This window comes from Rutilus rutilus, assembly GCF_951802725.1.
Source record: "Rutilus rutilus genome assembly, chromosome: 15".
Lineage (NCBI taxonomy): Eukaryota > Metazoa > Chordata > Actinopteri > Cypriniformes > Leuciscidae > Rutilus > Rutilus rutilus.
The window spans coordinates 35,511,389-35,524,342 of NC_140220.1; the positions used below are offsets into that span (position 1 = coordinate 35,511,389).

Here is a 12,954-nt window from a genome sequence, read left to right on the forward strand (position 1 = left end):
CAGGGATGCCATTAAAATTCACACGGGCTGGAAGAAGGTTGCTTGTTGTTCAGGTGTGTGTGTGTGTGTGTGTGTGTGTGTCAATCTGTCTCTATATGTTGTTTTTCCCCTTTTTGTAAGTTGTGAAAACACTACTTTGGAGTTTTTATTTTGCTATTTGAGCAAATGGGAACACAAAAAATATATAGATTTAATGTAGTTGAATTTATAGAAGTTTACCCAACTATGACGACTTCCCCCTCTGAGAAGGTCAATAGATTTAATGCAAAAACAACCCTTTGAAAAAAAGCGTCCTGATTTCTGATATGTGTTGTAATGCTGCCTTCACATGCTCTCGGAATCATCATAAATACGAGTTTCCAAGATAAAAATTGGACATGAACACCCTCTCAAGTGTTATTTGCAACTGAAGCTGTGGGATATTCTGCCTGCACTGACACCATTATATGAGAACTGAGCTGGACGGTGACATCACTGTTCTCCAGAGTGGCTATATATACATATAAATGAGCTAAATTAATAACTTTTTATACAACAAAAATGAACCATCACTGAATTTCCTTAAACTGGACTGTGACGCTATTTTCTTCTAGAAACAAACTGTTGCATTATTTTCTGTTATCTCTGTAAAGCTACTTTGAAACTATCTGTATTGTAAAAAGCGCTATATAAATAAAGGTGACTTGACATTCTATTCATATTATCCATAATATTTACATACAAACAAGAAAAAGCTCATTTATATGTAAATGTATATTTGGGTTTTTTAGAGGACATATGTTTTCAATAATAATCCTTTTTTGAAAACATTATTTTGTTTCAGAGATATATTGATGACAGTTTTGTTATTTACATAGAATATGAACTGTCTAAGACCTGCCATCAAATTTACATATCATGTGGGTACCACTAATGTCAACTTTTTGGATAGTTGTATATTAATTGTAGATAAACAAATGGTCAATAATAAACAAATCGCGATTTCTGTGGGAAGAAGTGGGAAGAGGGCAGTAGTAAATCTCCCATAGCACGTGAGGCAGCGCCAGTGTGAGCCACAGAGCGCCCCCTGCAGGGACTCCGCATCGCAACACAACACTGCATTCACTGATGCTGACTCCAGCTCAGCGCCAGTGGAGACGACAGGTGCTTCGTGCTGTTCTAATAAAATGCGCAAAACGGCGATTCTTACGTCGTAAACTGACACTTTGAATCTCGAATATGATGTGAGAGAAAGCGTGCGATCGTTTCCACCGTGGGAAAGCAGCGTTTACAGCGCAACTATGCTTCATTCTGCGCTTCATCATCATGTCCAGCGAGCGCTCATCTGTTCTCTTCTTCTCTGCGCGACGAGGACGGTCCTGATGACGCGCTCCTCCTCTCCAACATCTGACCTCAAATCCCAAATATCGGGCGTGGAGGAACTGCTGGAGGAGTTCCGCAAACAGCTCCAGCAGGACGAGCCGGGCCCGAGAGGGGGTGAGGGGGACGGGGACCGCTGTGTCGGGGGCTTTCAGGCGCAGGAGGAGCGCATCATCCGCGCCAGCGCGTCCATCGAGCAGGGCGGCGCGTTCCTGTCCGCTCCGCAGCGCTTGTTCAGCTGGAGGGACTGCGTGCACGCGTGCTGCGCGCTGCCGCACTGCACTGACGCCATCATCCAGGAGGAGCTCACGCAGCCGGACGGCAGTCTGCGCTGTTACCTGTTCAACTGCACCTACGGAGGCAGGAGTGTGTGCTCGTTCTCCTTCCAGCCGGGCTTCAGCACCTACAGCCGGGCAGACAACAGCACCAGAGCCCGCGAGCCCCCGGGGGGAGACCCCTCTGCTGCACCGGGCCGTCCCGAGCCTCCCGGGGGGAGACCCGCTTATGGGATCGGGGAGGAGGAGTCCCTAATGGAGGGTGGGTTTCTCCGGTTGAGACGAGATTTCCACAAAAATATGAGGCAGCACAACTGTTTTCAGCATTGATCATAATCAGCCTATAATAGCAAAGTTTCTTTAGCAGTCAGCATGTTAGAATGCTTTCTGAAGGGTCACTTTATGTCATGTGACACTGAAGACTGAACATATAATGGTAACACTTTACATTAAGGTTCATTAGTTAACATGAACTAAGAATGAACAATACTTCTATAGCATTTATTAATCTTAATTAAATTATAACATTTACTAATACATTATTAAAATCAAAGGTTGTATTTGTTAACATTAGTTAATGCACTGTGAACTAACATAAACAAATGATAAACAGCTGTATTTTTATTAAATAACATTAATAAATACTGTAACAAATGTATTGCTCATTGTTAATGTTAATTAATACATTAACTAATGTTAACTAATGAACCTTATAGTAAAGTGTTACCAATATAATGTTCCTAATTAATAGGTGAGAATAAACCTAGTGTCATCCATGATTCCTGTTATTACCGACAACAAAAGCACTTGAATGCGATGAACTAATCACGACTTTAGAAGTATAGCACGTGAAGGCAGTCAATAAAGTAAGTTTCCTGAGCAGCGAATCAGCAAATTAGAATGATTTATAAAGGATCACGTGACACTGAAGACTGAAAATTCAGCTTTGCCATCACAGGAATAAATTATTTTTATTAGAGTCAATAGAGTTATTTTAAATTCCAACAATATTTTCACAGTATTACACTTTTACTGAAATTTTGATCAAATAAATGCAGCATTATGAGCAAAATCTTAACGACCCAAAATTTTGAATTGTAGTACACATTTAAAAGTAGTCAAAAGACATCTAAAAGAAAATAAAGTGTTTCTTTTATTTTTTACAGTTTAATTGTTTTACAAAATATTTTCACTGTCTGAATTTGCTCCCTATCCCCTGGCCTAAATAGTGTGTTATGTGCTATTGATAAGTGAGCAAGCGGCTGATTTTAGACGTTTAGTCTGGAATTTGTTATATAGCTGGGACGGGGATTCTCATTCTAGAAAGGGTTTGATTAGACAAGTCTCTTTGTGACCCCATGATTTTGAGAGTTTTCTTCAAAAAAACCGAATTGTGTCATTGTTCAGAAGTGCAACAGCATTGGACCCTCTTGAAAATGAGATGTTGCATCTCAAGGGGCTATCCATTAATAAATTGAAATTGAAATATAGAGTAGATTCTATAGAGGATTCTGTGGGGAAAATACTTGAAACTCTGAGAGCTTCAAGAAACTCTGCTTCCTTCTCTGCATTATTGAACAAAGATCACAGGGGATACATGTATCACACACAAAAAATAGGATAAGAAACTCAAGGTAAAGCAAGGCAGTAAAGAACATACAGTAAGAGATAGTCTACAAAAAATAATTTATAAAACATTTAAAGCAATAGAAATTAAACATACGATACATGAAAAAAAAAATAGAAATAAATGATGTTTTGTTTTGTTTTTTTATTAAAAATTGTCATCTTCAGGAAATCAGGAGGTAACTTATAATGAAACCATCTTTTTTTTTTTAAACAACAGAGCAGTTTTAGCGGCTTTCTTGTTAGCTGATCAACAAGAGTCATAGAATAACTTTAAATCAACACAGAAAAGCCTAAAATTGGGCGTAGAATCAGTGACTTTACATTTATGGAGATGAAACTGGCCACGTAGAGTTAGCCGTTTTAATCTGTCGTCCATCTCTTTTGACCTGGAGTCCCAAATCAAAAACAGCACATTCATAATCTCAAAAATAAAAAGTTTGTTATAAGCAGAGAAAATAAGACAGGCTACTTCTTTCCAGAACTTCAAGATTAGAGTTACAGAATGTGCATGTGAAGAGATGTCTAACTTAAACTTAGAAAGCAGAGAGTTACAGGGATAGTAATTATGTAGATTTTTAAAGTGAAGCTCTTTCCATTTGTTGGTAACAGAAACTCATTAATGCCAGTCCATATCTTAATAGTAGAAAGAGAAGGATAATTTTATTTCCATTTGAAAAAAGCTTTGGGATGACAGCTGATTTTCCTAATAAGGAATCTTCTAATCCAAAAATTGTTACATTGGAAAATTGTTACATTTGACATCGGAAAGCTCCAATCCTCCAATGGATAATTGGGGCATTTCACAGACTGATACTCTGTAACTACAGTATGACCTAACCATATGCAAAAGTTTAGGTGAAATAGAATTAATAACCCAATCATAAACTTAAGGTGAGGAATCCACTCCAAAAATGTCAGTAAATTCAGTATGGGAATAAAAGCTGCCAACCTTCAGGTTAACAAATCCAAAACAAAAATTACACCTTTGTCAACCCAATTCTTAAAGATATATATTTTTTCCACGCAGCACATTCTGATTGTTCCATATAATACTCATATGAGGGGAAACATTGTGGCTAAAGGCAAGCTTACAGGCCTCCAAGGCTTGCTTCTGAAAATTAGCAATCTTGACTGGAAGTTTGTTGCATTTAAAATCGCAAGACAATAAAATTTAACCCCCCACATTTTTCAAAGATGAATTTAGGTATGTAAAACCATCACAAATTAGGATCAGCATGCAGGCAGCGTTTAATCCAGCCGATCTTGAGAGTAAGTCCAAAGCATTCACACCTCCCTCCAGAGTATTTCTTATCAGAGTCTTCCTTTTTGCATCCACTCTTCCCGTGTGCAAGAGTTCATTTAAAGGATTAGGTCACTTCAGAATAAAAATGTCCTGATAATTTACTCGCCCCCACGTCATCCAAGATGTCTTTCTTTCTTCAGTCGAAAAGAAATGAAGGTTTTTGAGGAAAACATTCCAGGATTTTTCTCCATAAAATGGACTTCAGTGGGGTCCAAATTGCAGTTTCAGTGCAGCTTCAAAGGCTCAACACGATCCCAGCCAAGTAATAAATAACATTTTCTAAAAAAAAGAAACATTTATATACTTTTTAACCACAAATGCTGGTCTTGCACTAGCTCTGCGATGCGACACACATTGTGTAATCACGTTGAAAGGTCACGTGTGATGTAGGCGGAAGTACCGACCTAGTGTTTACAAAGCCAACGTGCAAAGACTGAGTCAAACAGCATTTACAAAAAAATAAATAATAATAATAAAAGGTAAAAAAAACGACATTGGACCATTTTGAAGTTGGAGGAGAAACTGAGATGGAGTTTTTTTTAACTGGAACATGTGTGACCTTTCAACCTGATTACGTAATGCATGAAATCGTGGACGTGCAAGACGAGCATTTGTGGTTAAAAAGTATATAAATGTTTATTGTTTTAGAAAATGAGCGCTGGTTTGTCTAGATAAGACTCTTATTCCTCGGCTGGATCGTGTCGAGACTTTGAAGCTGCACTGAAACTCACATTTGGACCTTCGACCCGTTGGACCCCATTGAAGACACTATATGGAGAACAATCCTGGAATGTTTTCCTCAAAAACCTTCATTTGTTTTCGACTGAAGAAAGGCATGAATATCTTGGATGACGTGGAGGAGAGTAAATTATCAGGAAATTTTAATTCTAAAGTGAACTAATCCTTTAAGATTAAAAGATCTGTGTACCCTCTATTGTACATTGAACTTAAAGGCTGTAGTTTTAAATAGTGTTGGCACAAAAAACTTGATTTTCCTGGGTTTGGGTCCCACAGGTTTGGATGAGCCGCCCCGCAGTGATGCGGGTCAGGATCTGGTGGTTCAGCTGCCGACGGACTGGGCGGTGCTGGACGGCAGAGACAGCACCGATGATCATGACATCATACATTATGACTGGGCTCTTGTGAAAGGAGACCCCTCCGTTAAAATTAAGGTAAACCGGTCACAGTCAGTCATCTCTCAAAGTTTAACACTCAACATTGCTCTGTGTGAACATCCTGACCAGTCGGACTTAGCAACGTTTGAGAAAACCCTCGCTGTACTATTGGTTTGTACCATAGACTTTAAAAAAAATGGACGACGCCCCTTCTCTCTCTTCCATTGGTGAGAAGGTAAGCCGCCAGTGTCCCGATATGGCGCTGACATCTTGGGGCTTGAGTCTGCGAAATCAAGGCCCCGCTCTCACTCTCGGTGTGAAAATAGAAATTTAGATATTAAATTTAAAGCTCCAATCTCCTCAGTCCTCCGAAGATCCCGAAAAAAAGTCTGTTGGTGCTTCAGTGACTACTTCGCTCAGAGAACCTGTCAATCACGGCTGTTAATCATGATGTCACACCACCGTTTTTATAGCAGCAACTAACTAAAAACAAACTTATTTTAAAACCAAACACTTGAACTTACATCAGCGTGATAAAAACTACAGTAAATGACAGAAACCACCTTCGGAGAAAAGATATTTGAAGTTTAATTAAATTGTTTAGTTGGTCTCAAGTCCCGTTGAATAACACAGGGAGGCGGGGCTTATGACCTATACTAGGACCAGTCACCGGGGGGCGATCGAGACGTTTTGGCTTCACTTTTCAGGGCTTGAGTGTTTACTGGTCTTATGTCGTCTGAGTGTTTACTGGTCTTGTCGTCTGAGTGTTTACTGGTCTGAGTGTTTACTGGTCTTATGTCGTCTGAGTGTTTACTGGTCTTATGTCGTCTGAGTGTTTACTGGTCTTGTCGTCTGAGTGTTTACTGGTCTTGTCGTCTGAGTGTTTACTGGTCTGAGTGTTTACTGGTCTTATGTCGTCTGAGTGTTTACTGGTCTTATGTCGTCTGAGTGTTTACTGGTCTTGTCGTCTGAGTGTTTACTGGTCTGAGTGTTTACTGGTCTTATGTCGTCTGAGTGTTTACTGGTCTTATGTCGTCTGAGTGTTTACTGGTCTTGTCGTCTGAGTGTTTACTGGTCTTGTCGTCTGAGTGTTTACTGGTCTGAGTGTTTACTGGTCTTATGTCGTCTGAGTGTTTACTGGTCTTATGTCGTCTGAGTGTTTACTGGTCTTGTCGTCTGAGTGTTTACTGGTCTGAGTGTTTACTGGTCTGTCTGAGTGTTTACTGCTCCTGTCGTCTGAGTGTTTACTGGTCTGAGTGTTTACTGGTCTTATGTCGTCTGAGTGTTTACTGGTCTTGTCGTCTGAGTGTTTACTGGTCTGAGTGTTTACTGGTCTTATGTCGTCTGAGTGTTTACTGGTCTTATGTCGTCTGAGTGTTTACTGGTCTTGTCGTCTGAGTGTTTACTGGTCTTGTCGTCTGAGTGTTTACTGGTCTGAGTGTTTACTGGTCTTATGTCGTCTGAGTGTTTACTGGTCTTATGTCGTCTGAGTGTTTACTGGTCTTGTCGTCTGAGTGTTTACTAGTCTTATGTCGTCTGAGTGTCTACTGGTCTTGTCGTCTGAGTGTTTACTGGTCTTATGTCGTCTGAGTGTCTACTGGTCTTGTCGTCTGAGTGTCTACTGGTCTTGTCGTCTGAGTGTTTACTGGTCTGTCTGAGTGTTTACTGGTCCTGTCGTCTGAGTGTTTACTGGTCTTGTCGTCTGAGTGTTTACTAGTCTTATGTCGTCTGAGTGTCTACTGGTCTTGTCGTCTGAGTGTCTACTGGTCTTGTCGTCTGAGTGTTTACTAGTCTTATGTCGTCTGAGTGTTTACTAGTCTTATGTCGTCTGAGTGTCTACTGGTCTTGTTGTCTGAGTGTTTACTGGTCTTATGTCGTCTGATCTGTGCAGGTGACTCATCCAGGCCTGCTGAAGCTCAGCGGACTCAGAGAAGGGATTTACACCTTTGAGATCACCGTCACCGACACAGCGGGACAGAAGAGCTCTGACAACGTGTCGGTCAGTGTGCTCGCCCCTGCGCCAAACGCTGAAGGTCAGACATTACTGGTTTACAGTCAAATCAAAATTAATTCAGACACCTTCAACATTTCTCACATTATCACAGTTTATTCACTATAGTTTAGAAAATGGTAATAAAATATTACAAGAACTCAGAGTTATCAAATCAGTTGATATTTCACTGGTTTTGGCCATCCTTATGTTAGACTGTCTCACAGATGAATAAGGTTGAATAGCTGTCAGCTGTTTAACTACACAATTAGATAATACCAATTTAGGTCAACATAATTTTTGGTCCCAAATTCGGTCCAAATTGGTCCCAAATTTAATGAAACAATGGTTTGAAACAATGTGTATTGTGAAATGTGTGTATATATATATATATATATATATATGTGTACATGTATATAAACAGGGATTTTGGGAAGTTGCTTTTCTAAATTCACCCCCTTAAAAATACAGTACAACCGCAAGAAATAAAAACACTAGTAAGAGGGAAATAATCTAGGTAATCTCGTTAGTTGACCTCACTAATCGACTAATCGACTAGTCAATTGCTCCACTTTTTGATTATTATTATGATTTGTAAGACAATATTTGTTTAAGCATAATATATGACCTTTTCTTACTGCTGTACATGTGTTTTTATTGTCTTGGTTTCTTAACGTATTGTTCTGATGTCTGTTATGTGGAGACCCTTGTAATTGCCCAGTGGGGGTTAATTAACTGTAAACATGAATCTGTATGGACATGACACAGATGTGTGTGTTTCTCTGAAGTGTGTACAGGTCACTGTTCTCGGTATCAGTTCATGTGTGATGATGGCTGCTGCATTGACATCGGTTATGCCTGCGATGGAAAGCAACACTGCCCGGACCGATCAGATGAAGATTTCTGCCAAAACTGTAAGCCTAGACCACCAAGCCATTCTCCAGCCATCTTCTCAAAAGCCTTTTCAGGACCCCAATTATTGTAAGATGTATAAAAGTGTTTGGTCTGTTTTATAGTTGATACTGGTCACAAGTCCAACCCCTCCTCTAAACATGGGCTAGATATACAAAAACCTAAAGCAGGAGCCCAGACGCCATCAGAGATACAGCTCACTGACAGCCCTAAACCTGAACTACACCAACATTATGGCTTCATCAACCAAGGTAATGCTCAAGATACATCATTCAAAGCACACGCACACGCACGCACGCACGCACACACACACACACACACACACACACACACACACACACACACACACACACACACACACACACACACACACACACACACACACACACACACACACGCGCGCACCAAAAGTGAAATTTCATCATTATTTAGTTACTCACTCTAGATGTCTTGAAGAATGTTTATGCCTTTAAATAAGCAAGACACTATTGAAGACAAATCACTGTGACTGCTCAAACACATGATGAGGTCAGAATTCATCCACTCCTTTCCTTCCATTCTCTTCCAACAGCTTTCATTAACAAAGCCTGTCTATGGCCATATTTACAGTACATGGTTCAAGTGACCCAGTTCCGATTTCTTTCTTTTTTTTGTGGCACAGGATTACGATATTCTCAGATCGGTTTCAGACCTCATTCATATGTGGAAATAAATCTGATATGAATCGGATATATCAACTCAGGTGGACACCAACCGTGATCACGTGACTCTTTTCAATGCCAAAGCTGCAACAAGGGCTCTCCTCTTTTTTTTCCTCCGGCTTAAGAGACAAATGTGTTGCAGACTGTTAAAGATGGTGCGGAAAGCAAAAGCTTGTAATATAATTTCGTCTGCGTTCATTGCAATTCGCGCCAATTTTAGTTCATTTTTAGCCTAAGCTTTTCCTGGACAGTACGTCAACCCTGGGTTGTTTCGCCAAGTGTATAGTAAAAATGCAGATATCGGTTTTGAGTCACGTTTAAAAGAAGATGTAAGCTGGTCGTCAACGCAATCAGATATAGTCAACAAATCGGAATTGGGCATCAAGACCTGAAGTGTAAATGCGGCCTATGTCTACACACTTGATAGTGTGTGGAGAACAAAAGTGTCTGTGTGTGTGTGTGTGTCAGATCCCTGTGCAGCGCCCCCAGTGGCCGGCCCGTGTAAAGGGGTTTTCCCACGCTGGTATTATGATCCTGAAATGGGAGACTGCCAGCACTTCCAGTACGGCGGCTGCAAAGGAAACCACAACAACTTCCTCCAGAAGTCTGATTGTGTGAATGAGTGCATTCAGAAACCACGTGAGACTCGACCACCTTTGATAGTGATGGGAGAAACAAAGCTTTTCAAAGTTTCGAATCAATTGAACCGTTTGCTTCGTAAAATGATTCACTGTGACCCCTGCTGGTCAGAACAGTGGAAATGCAACAAAAACTCAGGCCAAACATGCATAAAACAACCTTTTACAAACCCATTTGTATAATAAGATTAAATATCAAATTTTCAGGGCTTGTTTTGTTTGTTCCATGGATGGCTCAGCTAAACAGGCCTATAAGAGGCTATTAACTACTATTATTCCTTTTAATTATACTTAAGTCTAATATATATGATCAGAGATCAGGTAAAACCCACAGACACTTGTTCAATGGTTTGCCAATCTCAGTGACTCCTCATGATTCATGGGTTCACAGAGATCATCGCCCACCAGCGGTGAACCATTGACATTTCGAAACGTTTCGAAACAATTATGACGTAACGAAGCCTTGTTTACTGAAATCACGTGACTTTGGCAGTTTGATATGCGCTCTGAACCACTGAATCGAAACAAAAGATTCACAAAGGTTTCGAAGCTTCATGAAGCAGAGTTTTGAAATCCCCCATCACTATTCTCTGATTAGCTAATTAAATGTATAAAATAAGATTGATTTAATTGAGAATGCTGTGACTCTAAAAATGATTCTTTTGCCATCTTTCAGCAGTAACAAAACATCAGGCCACTGCAACTCCATTACCCAGCAGGACAATATACACATGTATGTACAACAGCATCAGGTCTTGTTTCAAATGATTTAAACAATGTAAATCTAATGCACGTTCACTCCGTGATTTCATTGATTTCAAAGAAGAATCTAGTTTCCCCTTACAGTGAAAATCAAAGTGCTTTCACGAACAACATGTACTGTTAACATCAACAATGCGTGTTAGTGTCTCATGCCCCATTATTGTTTTTTGTGTGACTTCAGTTAGGGTAGTCTATGGAAGCTTGTTTTAAAATAAGAATAAAAAATAATCAATAAAAAACCTATTATAACACGCAATTGCGACTTTATATCACGGAATTCTGACTTTATAACACAATTTGTGACTTTTCCTCACAATTGCGCGTTTACATCTCGCAATTCTGACTTTATAACACCATTTGTGACTGTTTTTTCTCACAATTGCACGTTTGCGAGATATAAAGTCAGAATTGCGAGATGTAAACTCGCAATTGTGAGAAAAAAAGTCGCAATTTTCTTGTAAAATGTTTTATTCTGTGGCGGAAACAAGCTTTCATAGTAGTCAGAGTCTGTAATGTCCTTGTGTTAACTTGGCTTTTGATCAAATTAAATAGCACGTAATGATAAAAACAGCTGCTTTTCTGTGTGCAGCTCCCATAGCCTCGGTCCATGAGGAGAAACTGCAGAATCCTCTCTTAGAGCCAGCATCTAAAATATACCGTGTGCTGGAAGGACACCCACCCCCTGAATCAGGTGCGTTTTACTTCACGAGTCCCCAAACATACACACACGTCACTTATACTTCTGTGTGTGTGTGTATTTCCTCAAACATTTGAAGTGTGATTGTGTGTGAGTGTGTGTGTAGGTGCAATCCTCCCGCTGGCTCTGGGTCTGATCATCAGCGCTCTGCTCTTGTTGTCTCATTGTGTGTGTGTGTGTGTGTGTGTGTAGGTGCAATCCTCCCGCTGGCTCTGGGTCTGATCATCAGCTCTCTGCTCTTGCTGATGGCGGGCGTCAGGCTCTGGCTTGTGCGTCGCAGACTGAAGAGAGCTTTGCCTCTCACCACAGAAGAGTCCGATTACCTCATCAATGGCATGTATCTGTAGCAGAACAGTCACCTGTCAATCAACCCTCCGATCTGATGCACTGTTTGTGCATGAGTGTGTGTGGTAGAGGAAACTTTAGTTGTCAGAAGAGTAAAGCAGGAGTAGCCAGCCCTGCTCATGATGCACCAGCTGTGCGTAAGTTACAGTGACAGCCTAGTCTCCATGTAAACGGCACTTTTTTACGTTCAGACTGCAGGCCCAAATCTGATTTTTTTTGCTCATATGTGACTCAGATCTGTTTTTCTCATGACAGTGTGAACGGCACAAACCACATGGAATCTGATCTTTTTAATTCTGGTTTGTGCCACTTCCATATCTGGTCCTAAATCCGACACAGGTCAGATGTTTTGTATCATGACCGCAGTCTGAACAGTCACATCAGAATTAATGTCACTCTAGATCAACATTTGTCTCAGTTCTGTGCAGTTCAAAGATTTTAAAACAACAGTGTGAACAGCTTTACAAAAAAAAAATTCAGATCTGAGCAGTAAATGGGACGTGAGCGCTGAGGCTCGCAGTGTGAAGCCTAAATCACATCTTGCGCACAACTAAATATTTTTTGACCATTAAGCTTAGTTGACTCTGCGTATAAACAACATATTTCTGCCAGTCTCCGACAAGAAGTAACGCAGCATATCTCAGTATATATCAAACTGCATCAGAATCAGACTTCAATCCTTGAGACATAAATGATGTTGACATTTACACTCGTTTAGATTTTAAAAGAGAGAACATTTCGTTAATAAATGACTTGTCTTCAACGCCTATGTGTGCCATGTTATAAATGACAAATTTAATCAATCATAATAAATGTAATAATTTTTTTTCTTTTTTTTGGTAATATTATTTATTTGTGGCTCCTTATTAAATTCAAATACAGTTTCAGAATGTTATTAGTTGCAAACCAGCTAGTAATTCCCATGACCCGAGTGTGGACTTTACGTTCTTGTTTAAGTAAGACCTTACGAACGGCTGGTGCAGAACCTAGAGATGCCGCTGGAGCACATGACCAGGTGTGCTGGAGCACATGACCAGGTGTGCTGGAGCTCATGACCAGGTGTGCTGGAGCACATGACCAGGTGTGCTGGAGCAGGGCCAGGTAGTTCTCCGAGAGCAGGGTTGACTTCCACTGATCTATTGATTGTAGATCAGAAGTATTCTTGCTGTTGATAGTGCAAAATGACACAGCTATCTCTCCTATATAGTATACCAAAATAAGTCAGTCT

The 12,954-nt window shown here is 40.3% G+C and overlaps 1 protein-coding gene across 4 annotated transcripts; it reads left to right on the forward strand.

Annotated features, from left to right (window-relative positions):
• The first annotated feature begins 1,097 nt into the window (after positions 1-1,097).
• On the forward strand, positions 1,098-12,556 carry lrp11 (low density lipoprotein receptor-related protein 11). 4 transcript variants are annotated; one of them, XM_084432765.1, is made up of 9 exons: positions 1,098-1,896; positions 5,581-5,738; positions 7,573-7,714; positions 8,460-8,585; positions 8,688-8,834; positions 9,753-9,923; positions 10,599-10,655; positions 11,274-11,375; positions 11,574-12,556. In XM_084432765.1, exons 1-9 carry the CDS (start codon positions 1,281-1,283, stop codon positions 11,726-11,728), a joined length of 1,674 nt encoding a protein of 557 aa, XP_084288891.1. In that variant the 5' UTR covers positions 1,098-1,280; the 3' UTR covers positions 11,729-12,556. The 4 variants fall into 4 exon arrangements, with proteins under 4 accessions (XP_084288891.1, XP_084288892.1, XP_084288893.1 ...); XM_084432766.1 differs by having other exon boundaries at positions 1,104-1,896; positions 10,602-10,655; XM_084432767.1 differs by having other exon boundaries at positions 1,104-1,896; positions 11,488-11,598.
• The last annotated feature ends 398 nt before the right edge of the window (positions 12,557-12,954 follow it).

What these genes read in the sequence shown, in the direction of transcription:
- lrp11 (XM_084432765.1), top strand. Translation starts at nt 1,281, where the DNA reads ATGCTTCATTCTGCGCTTCATCATCATGTCCAGCGAGCGCTCATCTGT. An exon ending in TGAGTGCATTCAGAAACCAC is followed by an intron (nt 9,924 to 10,598) that starts GTGAGACTCGAC and finishes GCCATCTTTCAG; the next exon opens with CAGTAACAAAACATCAGGCC. An exon ending in ACACCCACCCCCTGAATCAG is followed by an intron (nt 11,376 to 11,573) that starts GTGCGTTTTACT and finishes GTGTGTGTGTAG; the next exon opens with GTGCAATCCTCCCGCTGGCT.